This window comes from Sarcophilus harrisii, chromosome 2 (genome assembly GCF_902635505.1).
Source record: "Sarcophilus harrisii chromosome 2, mSarHar1.11, whole genome shotgun sequence".
Classification (NCBI taxonomy): domain Eukaryota; kingdom Metazoa; phylum Chordata; class Mammalia; order Dasyuromorphia; family Dasyuridae; genus Sarcophilus; species Sarcophilus harrisii.
This window is the reverse complement of record NC_045427.1, coordinates 216500485-216519281: the sequence shown is the minus strand read 5'-3', so window position 1 is coordinate 216519281 and position 18797 is coordinate 216500485. Positions and strand designations below refer to the sequence as shown.

Genomic DNA, 18797 nt, shown 5'->3' with positions numbered 1-18797 from the left:
CATACTTGGCTTCAAAGATCTTTGTGCTGTATCATTGTCTCTCTTAGGTGACAGATTCATGGCCCTTGGATTAGTATTACATTCATAGTAATATATATTGGGATATTTCCCCCTGTACTATTTTCTCCCTTAAATCTTAAAAATTCTGAAATCTTTCTTTACTCTAGCATTTCCCAATAAATAAAAGTTCATTTTGTTCCTGAAGATCCGAATTTATGTTCTGATACATTCATACTCAGTAAATGGGATGTGAATCCTTTATCTCCCTATGTGTTTCTTGGAAATCTCAGCCTTGCCAATTGCCTAGGTTAGTCCCACTGGATCAAAGGAGACTCACAAGAGCCAGACCATTTTTTGAATTCCTAGAGCCTCCATACAGAAAAGGAAATGGAGAAGGGGTATTTAGGGAGAGTGGTACCTCTCCATTTCAGTGCACCATAAGATGTCCTCTTTCTCATTCATGAAGACAGGAAAATGCTGGTCTTTGCCCTGCTTGATGGAGTTTGACCTAGTTGTGATGGTCCTCACTTTGCTGAACTAGAAAAGACCAAGAAGAGAAGGGATGTAAGTATCGTAATACAATTACAATGCCCTAGTAGTCTAGTGAGGTCTGCCTAGTCTCCTCTGGGCAAGGAAAGAGGATCTGCTAGTCATGCTGATTCCACAGGACTAATTGAGAGTTTGACTCCTGTGCCTCTCCTGACTTTCCCCGCCCTCTCCTATGCTAGCCTTGACTTTTTATTCTAGCTTTGTTCACTCTTTCCAAACAAAAAGGTCTGATCTCCAATGTGTTAATTCAAAAAAACAAAGAACAGCAGTGCTTTCTGCTCCAGGCACAAAGGTTCCCAAAGTATCTCAAACTAAAAGTTCTTTAAATGCTCAGAAATGTTGACTCCAATAACAAATTCTTAGTGAAAATGCTTTAGCTTCTGGTGACCTTGGAACCTGAGAGTCACTTTGGGAGAATGATCTTACATAGAGCAGATAAAACTTTATAAATATAAGATGCCCACTCTGAAGGCAGAGGGAAAGGGATGACAGTGAAACAGACTATTTCTGACCATGGACTTAGTTGGTCCTAAGTACCTTGGTTCTTCACTCCATTTTCTAGGTAGATCAGAACATTTACAGAGAACACATACTTCAGTCTTCTTTCCACCTTCCTACTCTAGGACACCTTTCCTCCTTCCCCCAAACTGATCATTTTCTAAATCTCATTCTAACAACTTTCTAACCAGTTCAAGCTTTCCAGGAGGGAAAATTGATGCTTGGTTCCTCACCTTCGCTATCCTGCCATGCTCCAAACACTCCTGAAGCTCCAGCTTATCATTCACGGTGGATGCCAATGGCCTAAGAGACAGAAAAGGTGAATCAATTGGGATGAAGACTTGGACATGGGCCTGGAAACACAAAGATTGCACTGGCCAGTCCCCAACTCACAACCCTGACAATACAGAGCAAAAGGTCACAGAGTTATATAAAGGCATCAAAGGTTTATGCTAAGGCTTATGTTAAGATACTCACACTTGCCCCCCTGCATGCTGGCAGATGAGGCCATGTGAAAGCAAAGATTTTTAAATATTTTTTCCTAAGATAAAAAAAAGGGACTGGTTTTAGGGTGCCTTTGAGTTAATGAAGTGAGATGAAAATTTAAATAAGATTGTTCCAATGAAAATCTTTACATATGCTTTCACAATCTTGGCAATCCACATACCAAAGATATGTCCAGCACCTACATTCTAATTCTTATTCTTTCTTCTATATGAATTTGCTTGGTTTTTGCACTGACATTCTAAGAACAAGATCGTATCAACCCACCTGGTTCTCATTATTCCAGGGTGTCTACATAGAGTTTTTCTTCTGGTAAGTAATAGGTGCTTAATAAATCATACTAATTGATTCCAGGCCTTAAATTAGGGCCCCACAGATCGTGGAATGGACACCCTAGGCTGACTTATTCTGTAGTATGCCAAAAAAGTTGAAGATTCTAAGATCTCTGGGTAAAGAAAACACTCCTGAAAACTTGCGCTTAGATAATAAGATTCTAGATGTCATGGTACAAAGATTCTTGCTTTGCCTTTGATCTTGGGCAAGTCTCCTGGCTTGTCTCTCTGAGCCTCAGTTTCCTTATCTGTAAAACATAGTAAGTTAGATAAATCTTTCAGATCCCTTCCAGCTGATATTTCATGGTTCAATCATCTAGTACAGACACCTAAGATTACATAACCCAATGCCTAAGACAATGCCGAGGAAAAGCATACATAGAAAACTTTGCATTTGCAAAGCAATGTAATGACCAGTCTTTGTCCAGAGAGAACAGATGACTCCTTTTTGGTGGGGGCAGAATGCTGAATAGACAGACACAGTCTTTGTCCAACTTGGGCTTGGGCTTTTGGTCACATATATGGAAGGGTTTGATGCTGGGAGTATGGGAGAGAGGTGGAAAAGGTTGGGGGAAGGGAGTTAGGCAGGGGAGGTATAGAGGAAGGGACAACTTTATACCCTAGCTCCTTTTTATTTTTTTTAATGGACCTAGGATCCCTGAATTCCCGGTGGACCACTTTCTCTACCATTCCAATTTGGCAAAAAGGGTGCCTGGGGCAATGAGAAATTAAGTGACTTGTCTAGTGTCAATCAACAAGCATTTACTAAACTCCTACTATAAACAGTTCAGATTCTCAAGTTTACATTATAATGGGAGAAACAGTATACATCTAAACTGCTACAGACAAAATACAAAATAACCCTATAAAACAAAATAGTAGCAACTGGGAGGACTGGGAAAGGACACCAAAAGAAGGGAATGTTTTTGCTGAATCTTAAGGAATGCTATCAGAGCAAAGGGAACAGCCACATCCTGTGTGAGGACCCACAGCCAGTATGTGTAAAAGGCAAGGCATGAATTAACTCACATTTTTCTATTAAATCACACCACTCTTCAAATACCTTTTCTATTTCTTTTACTATTTATTTGTCTTTGTACCTCTACTTCCCCCTAGCTAGTAGAGGATTAGTTTTGTTTCTGTCTTTGTAACCCAATCCCTAGCATACAGTAGGAGCTCAATAAATGTTTTTGAATGATTAAAAAAAAAAACAAGCTGCTGTATAAGTTTTTAAATGTTCATTAATATAAAAATAGAATTCCCTGATCTCAGCTTGAGAGCTGGTCTCCCAACATAGCCCAAGACTGATGATACCTACAATCACTGGCAACCCAGAAGTGTAAAGTACAGTTATAGTATCTGAAGCACCAGGTTTCCAAAAGCAGTTTTAAAAAAATGAACCTCAGTGAAACCGTTCACTGACTCCCAATTGAAGAACAGAATTGAAGTTGATTTCCAGAATTGAAGAACACCAGTGAAGTGATGGGAGCAGGAAGGGAACATACATACAAAATATGTATGGCCCACACATGAGCCAATCACATGTAAGTCACGTAGACTTCACATGCAAACTACTGATGAAGTACATATACCCTTCACAGACAGAGAAGGAATAGGAATACACACACAGAAAAACTACATCATTTCATCTCTATGTGCTCTGATATAGCTTCTAGCAAATCACTAGTAAGGAGCCTGGGGGAGGGAGGAAGGGAGGGGGAGAGGAATAGGACTCACAATAAGGTTGACAGCACTTGTGTGGGCAGAAGACAAAAATTACAGCACACTGTTTGTTTGTTTGTTTGTTTTGGGGGGGGCTCCCTCTCCAATCAGGGCTTATGTGAATAATTGGCACCAGTATTAAGAATGACCCAATTTCTTTACAGGCCCTTCCTGGTGGGAGAAAATTCAAGGCAGGAGCAAACATTTCCCAAAAGGTGTGGTTAAGAGGTAGATAGGAAAGGTGGAAGAGTTGGGGGAAGAGATCCATCTTTTCCCCCCTCTGAATTGCAAATTCCAGCAGGTGTGGCTTTCCCCCACCCTCCAGGGAAAAATCAAAATATCTTTTTACATCTTACTCAGAAGAAAGAACAAGACCTGTTTGGCAATGAAACTGAAAGTGCTTTTCTGTTCTAGACCACAAATTATCTTCATCTGTGCAAACACAAGTTTTTTAAATCCTTCAAAAAACTGGTCTAGGGCTGCCAAGGAGGTGAAACTTTAATGGATTAAAGCAGAATTCTTTCAAGTACCAAGGTGCTAATTGTTCACAGCTGGCCCTAACCCCTGGCAGGCACCTGTGGTGGTGTAGTAGTAGTAGTAGTAGTAGTAGTAGTAGTAGTAGTAGTAGTAGTAGTAGTAGTAGTAGTAGTAGTAGTAGTAGTAGTAGTAGTAGTAGTAGTAGTAGTAGTAGTAGTAGTAGTAAAAGAAGAGGAAGGTAAAGAGGAAGAGGAAAAAATAGCACTGATGACATGTGAGATTTGGGACAAGACACTTTTACTCCAATAGTAAAATTACTCCTTAATTTCTTTATCTTTATCTAGCTATTCTTTATCTATGAAGAGAAGGCTTCTGAGGTCTATGCCAGTCCTAGAACTGTGATTCTCTGAACTGAGGAAAGCAAGATTAAGTTATTTTACCAATTGGTGTTCAAGGCAAATCTTTAGAATGTTTTGTATTTGAAGTGAGAGGCCTGAAGATCAACTTCAATTCAGCTCTTTACTACCTAAGTGAGCTTTTCCCCCCCTTAAGGCAATTGAGATTAACCCAGTGTTACACTGCTAGAGGGTGCTAAGTATCTGATGCATTTGAACTCAGGCCTTCCAGACTCCAGGGCTGTTGCTTCGGGTGCTCTATCCACTGCATCATCTAGTTACTCTATACTATGTGAACTCTATATAAAGTTGTTTTGTTTTGTTTTGGGTTTTTTTTGGTAATTTTGCTCATATAATTCCTGACTTTCCTTTGGTAAATAGATTCCCAAATATTTTATGCTGTCAACAGTTATTTTGAATGGAATTTCTCTTTGTATCTCTTGCTGTTGGATTTTGTTGGTGATGTATAAAAATGCTGAGGATTTATGGGGATTTGTTTTATAACCTGCAACTTTGCTAAAGTTATGAATTATTTCTAATAGCTTTTTAGTAGAATCTCTGGGGTTCTCTAACTATACCATCATATCATCTGCAAAGAGTAATAGTTTGGTTTCCTCATTGCCTATTCTGATTCCTTTAATCTCTTTCTCTACTCTTATTGGCGAGGCTAGTGTTTCTAATACAATATTGAATAATAATGGTGATAGTGGGCAACCTTGCTTCACTCCAGATCTTACTGGGAAGGGTTCCAGTTTTTCCCCATTGCATATGATGCTTACTGATGGTTTTAAATATATGCTCCTGACTATTTTAAGAAAAAGTCCATTTATTCCTATATTCTCAAGTGTTTTTATTAGGAATGGATGTTGGATTTTATCAAATGCTTTTTCTGCATCTATTGAGATGATCATATATTTTTTGTTATGCATTCCTGGTATAAATCCTCCTTGGTCATAGTGTATTAATTGGGGGATGATTTTCTGTAATCTTTTTGCTAATATTTTATTTAAGATTTTAGCATCGATATTCATTAGGGAGATTGGTCTATAATTTTCTTTCTCTGTTTTCAGCCTACCTGGTTTAGGTATCAATACCATGTCTGTGTCATAAAAGGAGTTTGGTAGGACTTCTTCAATCCCTAATTTTTTAGAATTTCAAGTTTAGTGTTTGGGGGTTTTTAAATTTGTTCCTTTTCTAGCATTTTTAGTTGCAAGCCCAATTCGTTGACCTTCTCTTTCTCCATTTTTGGCAAGTAGGCCTCTAGAGATATGAAATTTCCCCTTATTACCGCTTTGGCTGCATCCCACACATTTTAGTATGATGTCTCATTATTGTTGTTTTCTTGGGTGAAGTTATTAATTATGTCTATGATTTGCTATTTCACCCAATCATTCTTTAGTATGAGATTATTTAGTTTCCAATTATTTTTTGGTCTACTTTCCCCTGGCTTTTTGTTGAGTGTAATTTTTATTGCATCATGGTCTGAAAAGGATGCATTTACTATTTCTGCCTTACTGCATTTGAGTTTGAGGTTTTTATGTCCTAATATATGGTCTATTTTTGTATAGGTTCCATGAACTGCTAAAAAGAAAATATACTCCTTTCTGTCTCCATTTCATTTTCTCCAGAGATCTATCATATCTAACTTTTCTAGTATTCTATTCACCTCTTTGACTTCTTTCTTATTTATTTTGTGGCTTGATTTATCTAATTCTGAGAGTGCAAGGTTGAGATCTCCCACTATTATAGTTTTGCTGTCTATTTCTTCTTGCAGTTCTCTTAATTTCTCTTTTAAGAATTTAGATGCTACACCACTTGGTGCATATATGTTTAATATTAATATTGCTTCATTATCACCTACTATGTGAACTCTGGCAAATCTCTTTGGGTCTCATGTGTAAGAAAGATAAAGGGACTGCAAAGACTGGATAGCCTCAATGGCTCCCCTAAAATTCCATGACCTTGTCTATAACCATAAAACTATGGACACTTATTAGGGAACATAATACAATGACTATGGAGGCAGAAGGCCCGAGTTCAAATTCTGATTCTTATGCTTAATACCAGGGTGAATATGAGTAAGTACATCATTTAATCTCCTAAGCCTTACTAAAAGGGGAATAGAGGAAATAACATCTATCTCACAGAGTTGATGAAGATTAAATGAAATAATGTATATAAATCTAGGGGGAAATTTTGCATAGTTGTATAAATATGAGCTGTTAACCATCTTTATTATTTTATAGACAAGTTATATATCCGTGGGGAATTGCCACATCAAGTCTTCACTAGACTGATAAAACCATCCATTTAGACACTTCTCTTGCTGTTCTATCACCCCCCCCCCCCCAAACAAAACAAAACCAAATCCTGACATTTCTATAGTATTTTAATGTTTTCAAAAGCTGCTGAGCACAGTGGATAAAGACTTGAGTATGAGGAGCTGGATTCAAGTTCTACTTCTAATACATACTGGCTGAGTGACCCTGGAGAAATCAGTGCCTTGTCCTTAACCTTAACACTGGTACTTAACACTTAAACAAGGCACTTAACCTTAGCACTGTGGGTAATTCTCTGAGACTCTAACTTGTAGAGAAGATGCCAATTGGCATAGGCAGAAAAAATGTCCTCACCTGGGAGTTCCTCCTATCAATGTAATTCTAGGTCCAATCCTTTGAAAAGTTTACAAAGCACCTTTCATACCTGATCTCATTTATCAAAATTATGGGATTCAACCAGCACAAAATTAGCCATTACTAGAAAAAATTAGCCATTACTAGTCCTGGAAGGAGAGGACAATCATTTACAGCAAGTAATCAAACTCTGTACTTAGAATGTTGCTTAGCTGCTGAAAACTTTGTGGGTCCCTGTTCCCCCATGTCCTAATAGACAGAACCAGGAAAGAGGCTAGAAGCTGGGTGATTAGGGAAGGTGTGGGAAGGGAAAGCAGAGAAGGGAAGAGGGTGGGGAGAAAGAGAAAGAAAGTTCATTCCAGGGCCTGGAGCCCTTCCAAGCCATGCAAATCACCCCAAATGTGCTGGTGTTCTCACCCTGCTCTCACCAACCTGTTCATACCGGGAAGGTTACCCCAGAAGTAACGAGCCCTGTGCGCTGCTGATACTTCTTTGGCATCAATCATCACAGGGTTGGACTACAGGACGCGAGACCGGAAAAAGAATGAAGGAGATTGTGAGGAACATTGATGAAATCCCTCCCAGTCAGAACTTAAGGCAGCACAGCTTCCATTGCTGCTCAGCTTTCTTTAGCAAGGCTGGACCTTCCACAGCTCTTACTTTCTGGCATCAAACAGAACCAAAACCATAACATACACCTCTAGGAAAACTCATGATTGAATGAAAGCTCAAAAGTTGACATTCCTAGAGGCAGGTATGGTACAGGGAGAAGAGAACTGGATTTAAAGCCAGTAGACATTGGTCTAATCCCAATCCTGATTTTGGGTATGTCACTTAATCTCTGACTTCGGGCAGATCATTTAAGCTCTGACCATTGATGAGTCACTTAATGTCTCTCCTTAGTTCTCTCATCAGTAATATGAGTGTATTGGATTTAATAATTACTAAGGACCTTTTCAGCTCTAAACCAGTCTGGTGACAAAATCAAAGTCTGATTGCTTCTATCTGTTGATGCTTCTTTCCACTCAAGAATTATCTTTTATTTAATCAGCTCTTAAAAGCATTTTTTCCCCTTTTTCAGATCTGAACACTCCCAAGATATCTTGGGGTTTACTGGCAAAATTTCTTTCTTAAGAATGAGGCCTCAAAGTAAAACCAATCTGATTCTAATTGGCCACTAATAGGTCCTTGGCCAAGCTCCATTTGGTCATAGTTTGGGTCAGGATTGACTCATTTTGAATGTCAACAGCAATCATTTCTGCTTTGGCCAGAAACCCTGAAGGTCTTCCGCTCTCGGATTCAATCATTCATTCATTCACTTATTTATTTACATTTTTTTTTGGACTGGGTGAAAGAGGAGATTCTTTGTCTCAATAGCTATCTCGCCTAAATCACTGAATGGGTGTTACCTCAAATCTCCGAGACTTGTTGAAAACTTTAGCTTAAAAAGGCCAAGGTTTCCTATTGCATCTACGGCCATCTCCAGTTGTCCTGATCTATATCTGGACCCAGATGGCTCTGGAGGGGAAGGTTCACTTGCATGTCATCATGGCACTGCCTGCCTGATTGTCATGGTCCTCTTCAAGAATGAAGGACGAACAACTACCACCACCAGCTCATTTTACAGATGAGGAAAACTGATGCAAACAACATCGAGTGACTTGCCCAATGTCAGAAGCCATATTTGAACTGAGGATTTCCTGATTCCAGGATCAATGCTTTAACCATTGTACCACGTAGATGGACATTGAGTACCTACTTATATATCTATATATTGTTTCCTGCAATAGAGTGCAATCCCCTGAAGATAGGGATTGCTTAATTTTTAAAAATTTAACTTTAATTTTAAGTAAACTTAACTTTAGTTAACTTAGCTTAACCAAGTTTTAACTTAACTTTTTTTTCACCAGAATATATTCTAGACTAGCAGAGTTGAATAATAAATGCCTGTTAACTGAGTATATATCAAAACTTAAAAACCACTGCAACCAAAAATAAGTTAGAGAAAACTGAGATTTGTTTACTACCTGTGTGACTTCACTTTTTTGGACCTCCATATCTTCAACTTAAAAATGATGGGCTTTAAGGTTCCTTCTAACTCAAAAAAAAAAAAAAAATTTCTATGATCTCAGAATACTATTAGTCTGCTTTTCCTCAATGTACCTTTGTTAAGAAACAAAAACATCAAAAACAAAAACCAAGGCATGTTGGAGCTACCCTGAGCACCATGCCCTAATGCCTTCAACCAAAACACTAGGTTTGGTTTAGGGAGGTAAATCACAAAGCTCATAGACCAGGAATTGAAGAGAACCCTAGAGGCTTTCTAGTCTAACCCTTCATTTTGACAAATAAGGAAACTGAGTCAGGGTAGTGAACTGCCTTGCCAAGGTCACACAAATAGTGAAAACCAGCAACTATTCTCTTTCCATCAGTCCAAAGGTTTGAATCCTGGTTCTTACTAGCTATGGGACCATAGGAAAGTCATATAACGCCCCCATTCAGAATTTCCTTCTCTGGAAAATGAGAGGATAGGACTAAACTAAAAGCTCAGATTCCCTTTCAATTGTAAGCCTATGATAGATAACAAGTATCACTCAGACTGCTCACATTTAGGATATGGTAACAAAAATGAACAACATAAAAATGCAACATATGTGAACAGTAACACCATGGGTCAGTCACATCTACAGTGGCAACTCTGTCCTCAATATCCACTTCCTCTCCCACAAGTCTCCCTCCTTCAAGTAAAGCACCTTAACTACTGCCCAAGGATTTCTAATTCATTTGTTGTGGTCCAATTAAAATCCCAGATTATGCAGCAGAAAAGATTTGACCTTAAGCACATGAATGAGGGAAAAGGAATTAATTTTTGTGGGCCACGCTGATCATGGAAGTGTGATTTGATTCTACCTTAATTTTTTCACAAAATAATTTGGCTGGTTTTTCCTGATACAGGCAACAAGGCAGGGAATAGAGCAAAATGATTTAAGAGTTAGGAAGACCCGAGTTCAAATTTAGCCTGGGGAGCTTTATTAGCTATGTGCCCCTGGGCAGTCCTATCCTATCAGTCTCCTCATCTTTAAAATAAGGGATTTAATTTAGTGCCCAGCTCTTAATCTGTGATCATCAGTATCCCAAAAACCACCCTTTAGAATCAAACAACTCTTGTGATCATTTTCCAGAGTTAAGAGCAAAAGCCAACACGAGAAAATTCAATATGTTCTCTGGAAAAAAGTTCTTAGCAAGTCCTTAGCAATGAGACTCAATGGCCACTGCAAAGGGGAAAATCTTGGCTCCCTTCCCCCAGCTTTTGCTTTGAGGAACTGGACGAGATTGAAGCCCAAGGCAGAAGACCCTATCCAAAAATTGGCCAAACCAGGATTAATCAGCCTCACCTCTAGGAAGCGTGAGATATCCCGCTTATCACTGACCCCCATGGCCACCACGTTTTCAAAGAGCCAGAAGAAGGGGCGGTCATCACCCTCTTTGGGCCGGGCCTCGTGCAGAAGTCGGTAGAACTCGAAGAAGAGTCGTCCTGTGCCCTCTGAAAGAGCATAAAATCACATTATGAGATGGTACCCGAGAGAGTCAAGCAGCAGAAAAGAAAAACTCCTGCTTGTGCCAGAGGTTATTGGGACTGGAATTTGGACAAAAGGATACAAGGACGCAGAAGAGAGACAGCTGAATCCCAAGCCAGAAAATGCAAGTATTCTAGGGGAAAATAAGAGAAAATTTCCATAAAGGAAAAGAGCAGCAGAGTGAGGACCACCTACCATAGAGACCCTTCCGAGCAGGGTTGACAATAGAAAGGTCATTGCAGGGACTGCCTCCAATCACCAAATCAAAAGGGCCCCATTCCTGTATCTGTAAAGGGAAAAGATGCAACAATGAATCCTTAGCTCCCTAAGAAGGGAGAGACAGTGTTCCGAACATCAGGAGAGGCAGATGAGGGGCTGCCTAGAGGCTGAGCAGCATTCTTGCTGCATCAGTCAGGAAGCCAGGGACACCTGGTAGCAGGAGGGCCAGTTCCCCCTCCCCCTCCACTTTGAACTGGGTCTTTAGGAGACACTAAAACCAAGCCTGTCTTAATTGACCACCTTAAGATCTGTGATTCTAGAATGAGACAGCCTTGAGACCCAGGCAGACATGACAAGACAAATCCAATCAGGCTAGATCTCCCTACATGGACAAGGGTACCGGAAGCTAGGGTCAAATCCCGCTCTATTTATTGTCTGTACTGTGTGACCTTGAACAATTCACTTTCCATAAAATGAGGATTTAGCCCCCTTAGTACCCTTGTAGCCCAGAATTTGTGATCAAATGATCCCAGAATCTCATTTTATCTAAATTCCAGGGAACTTCTGAATCCAGATTAGGACTATCAACCTGAATTGTGGATCATTTTAAGGCCAATGCTTAACACACTTAAAATTTAAATAACTTTCAAATTCCCTGAAAGCTAAAAATGTAGAGCAATTCCAATGTGAGACAACCAGGCTCCAAATTTCCAAGTGTGGAGTATTTTGTGAAAAAACCACTAGATTGAAGTTAAAAGGACTTGAGTTCTTAGCTCTGCCTGACACCCAGGCAAGTCACTTCTCTATGCCTTAGGTTCCTTACTAGGAAAATGAGGACTTTGGACTGGATGGTCTCTAAGGTTCCTCTTAGTTTGAAATCCATAATCTCAGCATTCTCTCTCTCCTGGATAATCCCTTTGCATCCTGCTCCAATAACAGCACAGTAGGGTTCCCTTGGTCTAGTCCTATTTCATTTGGCCAAACTCCTACCTGCTCCAAGGAGACAGACTGGGAGAGATGGTAAATGGGAAAAAAACTGACAGAGGGGTGGGCTAACATGATGAATAATAAGGAAGCCCTAGGTTCCAGTCCCAGTTCTGATACATACTGAACATGTGACTTGGGGGGAAAAACTGACAGAGTGGTAGAGTAACATGATGAATAATAAGGATGCCTTGGGTTCCAGTCCCATTTCTGATACATCCTAGATATGTGATTCTGGATTGATCATTTAACTTCAGGAGTCTAAGATATTCTCTAAGACTAAAATGCAAGAAGGTGCTGGATGGGTATTGGTAAAGGGTGTCTCTACATTCCTATTTTATTTACATAGGTCCAAAACCTTCCCCTACTCCCCCCCAAAAGGAAGGGACAGAAAGACAGGACAGGGACAAGGTTGTTTTTAGAAGAAAGGAGAGTGGGAGGGAAATGGAAAAAATCAAACAGAAGGAAAGGAGATAGAGAACAGGTAGGGCTCCTCTGCATGGTGACATACGTGCTTCTGTGTGACATTGCGGACGTCCCCCACGTACATGATCTTCCCTTGGTGCCGCACCATGCCCACAGTGATGGAGTCCTCACACACCTCTGAGGCAATGTAGCGGTCTACCTGGATCCCCAGGTCCTTCAGCACCAGCAGTCCTGTGGCAGGCCAGCAGAGAACACTACCATTTGTGGTCATCCATGGCTTTGCATTTGGAGATTAGTCCTGAACATACTCTTCCTAGCTCTGTCTTTCCCACTCTCTCTACTATTACCATCACGGTTTATTCCCAAACCCCTGAGCTGTAAAAAGCCCAATTCCAAATCACCAAGATGCGGCTCAGGACAAACATCAGGATTTCACCACATGCTCCAAGTTTAAATTAGTTTGAGTTGAACTGAACCAGATGATGGAGTGAGTTGATTGAGTTGTTTGAATAGCGTATTAGATGGAGCTACAGAAGGACCTGCTGATATAGGATGCATCCAACCTGGGGCAAAAGCCTCCAGCTAAGTGAAATAGAAACTGGATCTGTGGAAAGCCTGAAATTACTCCTGATTATATAGCCTCACCCCCAAGGAGCTGAGCTCTAGAGAGATTATCTTAAGGCAACAACCTATTTCTGAGGCCCAAAGTAGTCCAGAAAAAGCATGATATGTACAGTGGGTGGAGGAAAAGGTGCTGGGCACTGAGTTAGGAAAATAAGAGTTCAAATCCAGTCTCAGATGTTTACTACCCAAGTGTAACCATAAACAGTTCTCATAACTTCTGAGTCTCTCAGTTCCTCAGTTATAAACTTATATATTATAATTATATTAATGTAAATATAATAAAAATACAATATATAAGTATATAAATTTAGATTATATAAATATAAAAATAAGACTTGTTTCATAAATATAAAATATAAAACATATCGATTATGTATTAATATAGCTATCAGACCTCATTTAATAGACTATATTTATATGTAACATATAAATATAATATATATATATATATATAAAATAGGAACAATCTCAAAAGATTGTTGTAATATATATATAAAAATCAATGTGCAAAATATAAAGTGCTAAATAATTATTAACATTATTCAAACTGAAGAAGATTAGTCAGGGAACTCACCCCTCAAGGTTCATATTGCACATCAGTACAGAAGATAGATAATAGCTAATCGAAAGGCCTCATCTTTGAGTATTTGTAGCTTTCCCAGGGACTCATGATATTAATGGTAGGGTCATGATCTCTCCAACCCTCTTTCCAACTCTTATGAAGAGATGAAAATTCTGAGAATATCAATACTTCCATCTTAAAAATGATTATAAATGTTTCATATGATTACACATATATAACCTATATCAGATTGCTTACCTTCTTGGAGAGAAGAAGAAAGGGGGAAAAAATTCAGAACTCCTTCAAAAAATGAATATTGAAAATTATCTATTTAATTGGAAAATATACTATATTTAAAAAAAAAAAAAAGAAGAGTGATTTCAGTGTAATGGAAAGCAACTTTGGTTTGAAGTGAGAAACCCTGGATTTAAATCCTATCATCTCTGCCACTTACTAGTTTTGCGATATTGGACAAGTCACTTACTTAACTGCTAATGCCTCTGTTCCCTTGTGTACAAGATGAGGAGGTAGACTAGTTGAGCTCTAAAGTCTCTTCCAACTCTATATTTATGATCCCTGCCCTGTGAGATCCATATAAAGAAATTAGAAGTCCCAGTTTCTAAGACCTCGGTCCCTCACCCACCTGTGGCAATTCCATCGAAGAGGGACAGCACTCGGATTGGCTTCCGTTTCTCAGCTGGGACTGGGGGATAAACTTTGGGAGGGTCCTAAGTAAGAAGCACAAGAGCCTAAGTAAGTATCAGGGCGTAAGATTTTAAAAAGAGGGTTGTTTACCTTAAGACAACTTTTGCCCCTTTTATAATCAGAATCATCCCATCTCTGCCTCAAAATCTTCAGATTTCACCAACCCAAATTAATTCCCGAGTTTAGGTTGGCTCCTCTTGTTTACTCCATCTCAATTCCTCAGAACAACATGAAAGAGCCCTGGACTGAAGGGCAGGAGCTTTGATTATCCATGGGAAGACAAAGGGAGAAAGGGACACTCACAAACTCCTGGTCATGGTTATTGGCGAAAAACATCTGGAGGCGTGAAGGCCAGTCATCTCGCCGCCGCAACAGCCCGTAGGTGCCTTTGTGCCCACACATGTAGCAGTTCCAGGGGTCTTCCTTGATGGCTGCCTGGGCAGCACCTGGTCCCACCAAGAGGTCCACACATTCTACACAGAAGCACCTGGGACCCCAGGGAAGAAGAAAAGTAGATGAAATAAAATGGACAAGGAAAAGGGCACTTGACTTGGGGCAGGGTATCAGCTGATCATAGGTGGCAAGAGAGCTAGCCTAGCCGGGACTGGAGGCAAGACGTGCCTTGGGGACATGAGGCTAAGTGTCGAGGCCAGTGCCAAGGCAGGAGGGCCCAGGAATGAACACATGGTTGGTGCTGGGGTTTTCAGGGACTGCCCTCACCTGCAACAGTTGTTGTTCCCACACATGAGGACCTCTCGGCCCCCACAGCAGATAGTACAATATGACTGGTAGCCGTCATCGTCGTACTGATAGGCACACTCCAGGAAGCAGTTCTGTAAGCGTCAGAGGCAACACCCAAAAAGCACCAGCATCAGGGCAAGCTCCCCCAATCTCCAGGAAACGTAGGCAAAAAGACAGGCCCAGAACCCGAACCCCCAGCCCAGGGCCCTCTTCATTAGTCCTGGCTTCGTAGGGCAGCCTCATTTGGGAGACTACAACCAGTAGTCTGGAGACAATGTGGTGCAACAGAAAAAAACACTAAATAGGGACCTAGAAAAACAGATTCAAATTCTGGCTTGGTTAATTTGGCAAAGTCTCTTAATTTTTCTGAACCTCAGTTTGCTGTACTCATTTTAAAATGAGTTTGAACTGAATGGATCTCTATGATCCCTTTCAGAAATAAATATGTGATTCTATGATCTCTCCAAGTCCAATACTAGCTGAGGGGGCAAAGTGGGAGCCGATTATCTTGACTCTGTTAAGTTAACCTCAAAATAACAGGGTTGGATGAGATGGCCTCCATAGTCCCTTCTAGCTCAAATCAGGAGTAACATGAAGACATTTGGGGTGATGACAATTGGCCAGTCAATACTGCTTCCTTAGCATTTTCCCATAATCTCTCCTGTCCTACACTCACCAAGGCCCTGGGGTGAGGACAGTCTAAGAAACAGGGTTCCCAATAAAAGAGAACACAGGATATTAAAAGAAGGAAAGAAATTTTTTAAAGGAGAAAAATAATAGGAAACCCAAAGAGAAGTGTTGGATGGGACAGAATTTTTATCAACCCAACAGAAGAAACTCCACACTTCCACATCGTCTTCCCATCATTGAAAAACGGGGCCATAACACCTTATCCAACCCTGCCACAGGCTAGGAGATGTGGAAAATAAGGAAGCCACATTTCTGGGGTAGGGAAAAGAGTATCTTGAACTTTGCAATTTTGCAACACCCATTTCCCGACCCCCTACCTTGCAGTTTTGGCACATTCCTCCAATGAAGAGGGGGTGTTCCAGGGTGACGTTGAGGCTCCCACAGGAGATGCAGATGTCTGAGGACAGATAAGGCAGGTAGGCATCTCAGTGGGATCTGACCAATGCCTTGCCCAGTCTGGCTCAGCATGTCAAGAGGAAAAGGGAGAAAGGTGTGATGCATGAAGTAGATGAGAGGTCATGAAAGAGATGAGCATGAGAGTGGAAAAATCCTTTCCCTAGATCAAGGAGGCCAATTCTTATCTCCTGGAGCAGCAATGTCTACTAGAAATAAAAACAAAGCCATAAAGGAGTATTCACTAGAAGAAGGGTCTTCAAACTCAGGTTATCAAGAGAATTAATCCACGGCCCATCTCCAATGCTACTTGGCCTTAAGCCTTAAATAGAAACACCGCCCCCCCCCCCCCATAGGACACAGAGAATAATATTGTCATTATTATGTTAAATTGAACATACACTTTATAAAAAGAACAAAGAAAAAAAAAGTTGTTTTATATACAATACTCTTGTTCTTTGGGCACTTAAAGTGTTCAGTTCATGTTTATGATTCAGTTAATAACAAAAAAAGGATATTTAAAAGGCAGGATAGACCCAAATAACAAAAATAACCCTCTTTTCTTAAAATTTCTGTAAGATATCCTGACACATCTAGAGCAGAAAGCCATCATACTCAGTTCCATTCCTGAGTCCTCTCTTTCAAACAACCCTAGGAGCTGGGGCAGGGAGGCTTACCTACTTTGATGACAAATAATCAAGACAGGGAAGGGCTTGGCTAATTCAGATAGTCTGGTAAAATCGTTTATTGGATCACAGTTCTGGAACCCACAATTCTTGGCTCTCCTTTCCTTCAGGTCATAAAACAAAGGACTACATTTCTAAAGCCTAACTCTTAGGGAATTGGAGGAAGATCCTGCACCCTTTGAGTTCTCTCCTTTCCTATCCTTCAACTAATGGGAGGATTTATATAGAAGGTAACAAGGACATTTATGGATGCTTTCTCCTAAATGAGTGAGGGAATGCCTGCAGGACTGGAAGAAGAATATGCCTTTAAACAGCAGCTGTATCCACGGGTTCCCAGCAAGTCCCTTTTAATTATATTCCTCAAGAAGCCCAGAAGATGGGGAAAGATGTGTCATCTCAGTCACAATCCACTCACTCACCTTCAATGTTCCTGCACTTCTGCCGCACCTCATATACCAGCCGCTCTGCAGAGGTAACAAAAATCAAAAAAGGGATCAAAAGGTCGAAAGTGTTTTTGTGTCTCTCCATCCCCTCTGGCCTGTCAGCCCCCTCCCAACAGCGTTGAGCAGGCAGCACAACCTGTGGCCACCGCTACCTCTTGTGCGTTCATCAATGATCTCTTTGATCTTGGGCTTCTCTGCTGTGCTCTTTCGGGGTTTTTTGGCTGGTGGAGGTGGGGCATAGGCAGCGGCTTCGGGCTCTACTGGGGCCCACATGTCAGTGTAAACTTCCTTGTAGGGATTTCTCTCTTCTGTACAGAGAGGAGAATGGAAGAGTTGATTACTGGCTAACAAAATTGACAGGTAAGGAATGATGGTACCCAAAGCTGATCTCTAACCAACCCAATCCTAGCTAGGGTTAGGTTATGGTCTCAGGTCTATTTCTATAACATTACTAATGTCCAAATGCTCTGGGTGGAGGGGGAGGGGAAGGGAAGGGGAGGAGCAAGAGAAGAAGGGTGAGCTCTAAGGTCCCACTGAGCCAGCTCCCCTACTTGATCATAGAAAGAGGTTATGGCAGTTACCATTGGCATCCAAGCACTTGCTTGTGCTCTCTCCCCCACCTCTCTTTCCCCCCTCCCCAATCCTCTGCCTAGCTCAAGCACTGGCTGACTGGAGAACCCAGCCTGAGCTTTTGGCATTTACCTTCTGGTGGCTCCAGGCCCTTTGGGCCAGAGGGCTGAAAGCCACCAAGAGCCCACTCGATCATTTGTTTGTTCTGCACCTCCACGGCTTTAGATGTATCACTTTCATCGTTTTCAGGACAGGCCGGAAACAGCTTCCCAGCGCGGCTGCTGGCCACCTGTAGGGCAGCACGTTAGGGGGGGAGTGTCATGGCCAGGTTGGAGTGAGGGAGAGAATCGCAGATGCACAGCCAGACTAGAGAGCAGTGGGAGTGGACATAGCCAGGATATGGGAGTAGAAGGGGGGCGGGCGGAGCACAGATCAGGCTGAGTGAAGGAGGAGAATGTCTGAGAAAGAACAGAGTAGAAAGGGGGTGAGGTGGGAACAGGAGGAACTGAAGCCAGAGGACCTTACAGACTTAAGAGTTAATTGGAAGGATGTGTCAGAAGTCACCTAGTACAGCCCTGATCCAAATCATGAATCCCTTCTTTGACATCTTCAACAAATCAATGTCTGGCTTCTAGCCGTCTTGTGGTGAGGGCATGGCAGGGAGCTTATTACCTCTCAAAGCAATCCACATTCTACTTTTAGACACCATTTATCATGAGCAACTTTTTGTTTACAATGTGCTGAAATCCAGAGGTCCTAGCTTTGCCCTTCAAGGCCAAACAGAAAAAGGCTAAGCTGTTTGATGGGAGGTTATTTCACTTCTGGCTTTGTACCTATCCTTGGAGCCTAACATAGTGTCAGTATTTAATCAATACTTGTTGATGGATCACTCTTTACCATGACATGCCTCTCAAAATACTTGAAAAAGATAGCTAGTGTGTTGTTCTCTAACCCTCATTCCCCCTCATCCCCTTCAAACTTTTTTTCTCTGGGCTATCTACTAATAGCCCTAGTAAAGGATCCTCCTACGAATGGACTTCAGCTTGCTGGCTAGGCCCTTGAAGAT

The 18797-nt window shown here is 41.1% G+C and overlaps 1 protein-coding gene across 3 annotated transcripts in view; it reads right to left on the bottom strand.

The window, feature by feature from the left end:
- Positions 1-18797, bottom strand: part of DNMT3A (DNA methyltransferase 3 alpha) — a 152406-nt gene that overhangs the window by 8589 nt on the left and 125020 nt on the right. For 2 of the 3 annotated variants that reach the window (XM_031951438.1, XM_031951440.1), the window contains 13 exons: positions 17864-18020; positions 17314-17469; positions 17138-17182; positions 15957-16036; positions 14929-15041; positions 14512-14695; positions 14147-14231; positions 12403-12548; positions 10884-10974; positions 10506-10654; positions 7528-7628; positions 1281-1350; positions 419-537 (listed from right to left, as the gene is read on the bottom strand). In XM_031951438.1, the coding sequence (XP_031807298.1) occupies positions 419-537; positions 1281-1350; positions 7528-7628; positions 10506-10654; positions 10884-10974; positions 12403-12548; positions 14147-14231; positions 14512-14695; positions 14929-15041; positions 15957-16036; positions 17138-17182; positions 17314-17469; positions 17864-18020 (1496 nt within the window). The remainder of the gene's footprint in view (positions 1-418; positions 538-1280; positions 1351-7527; positions 7629-10505; positions 10655-10883; positions 10975-12402; positions 12549-14146; positions 14232-14511; positions 14696-14928; positions 15042-15956; positions 16037-17137; positions 17183-17313; positions 17470-17863; positions 18021-18797) is intronic. The other variant, XM_031951439.1, reaches the window with a different exon arrangement.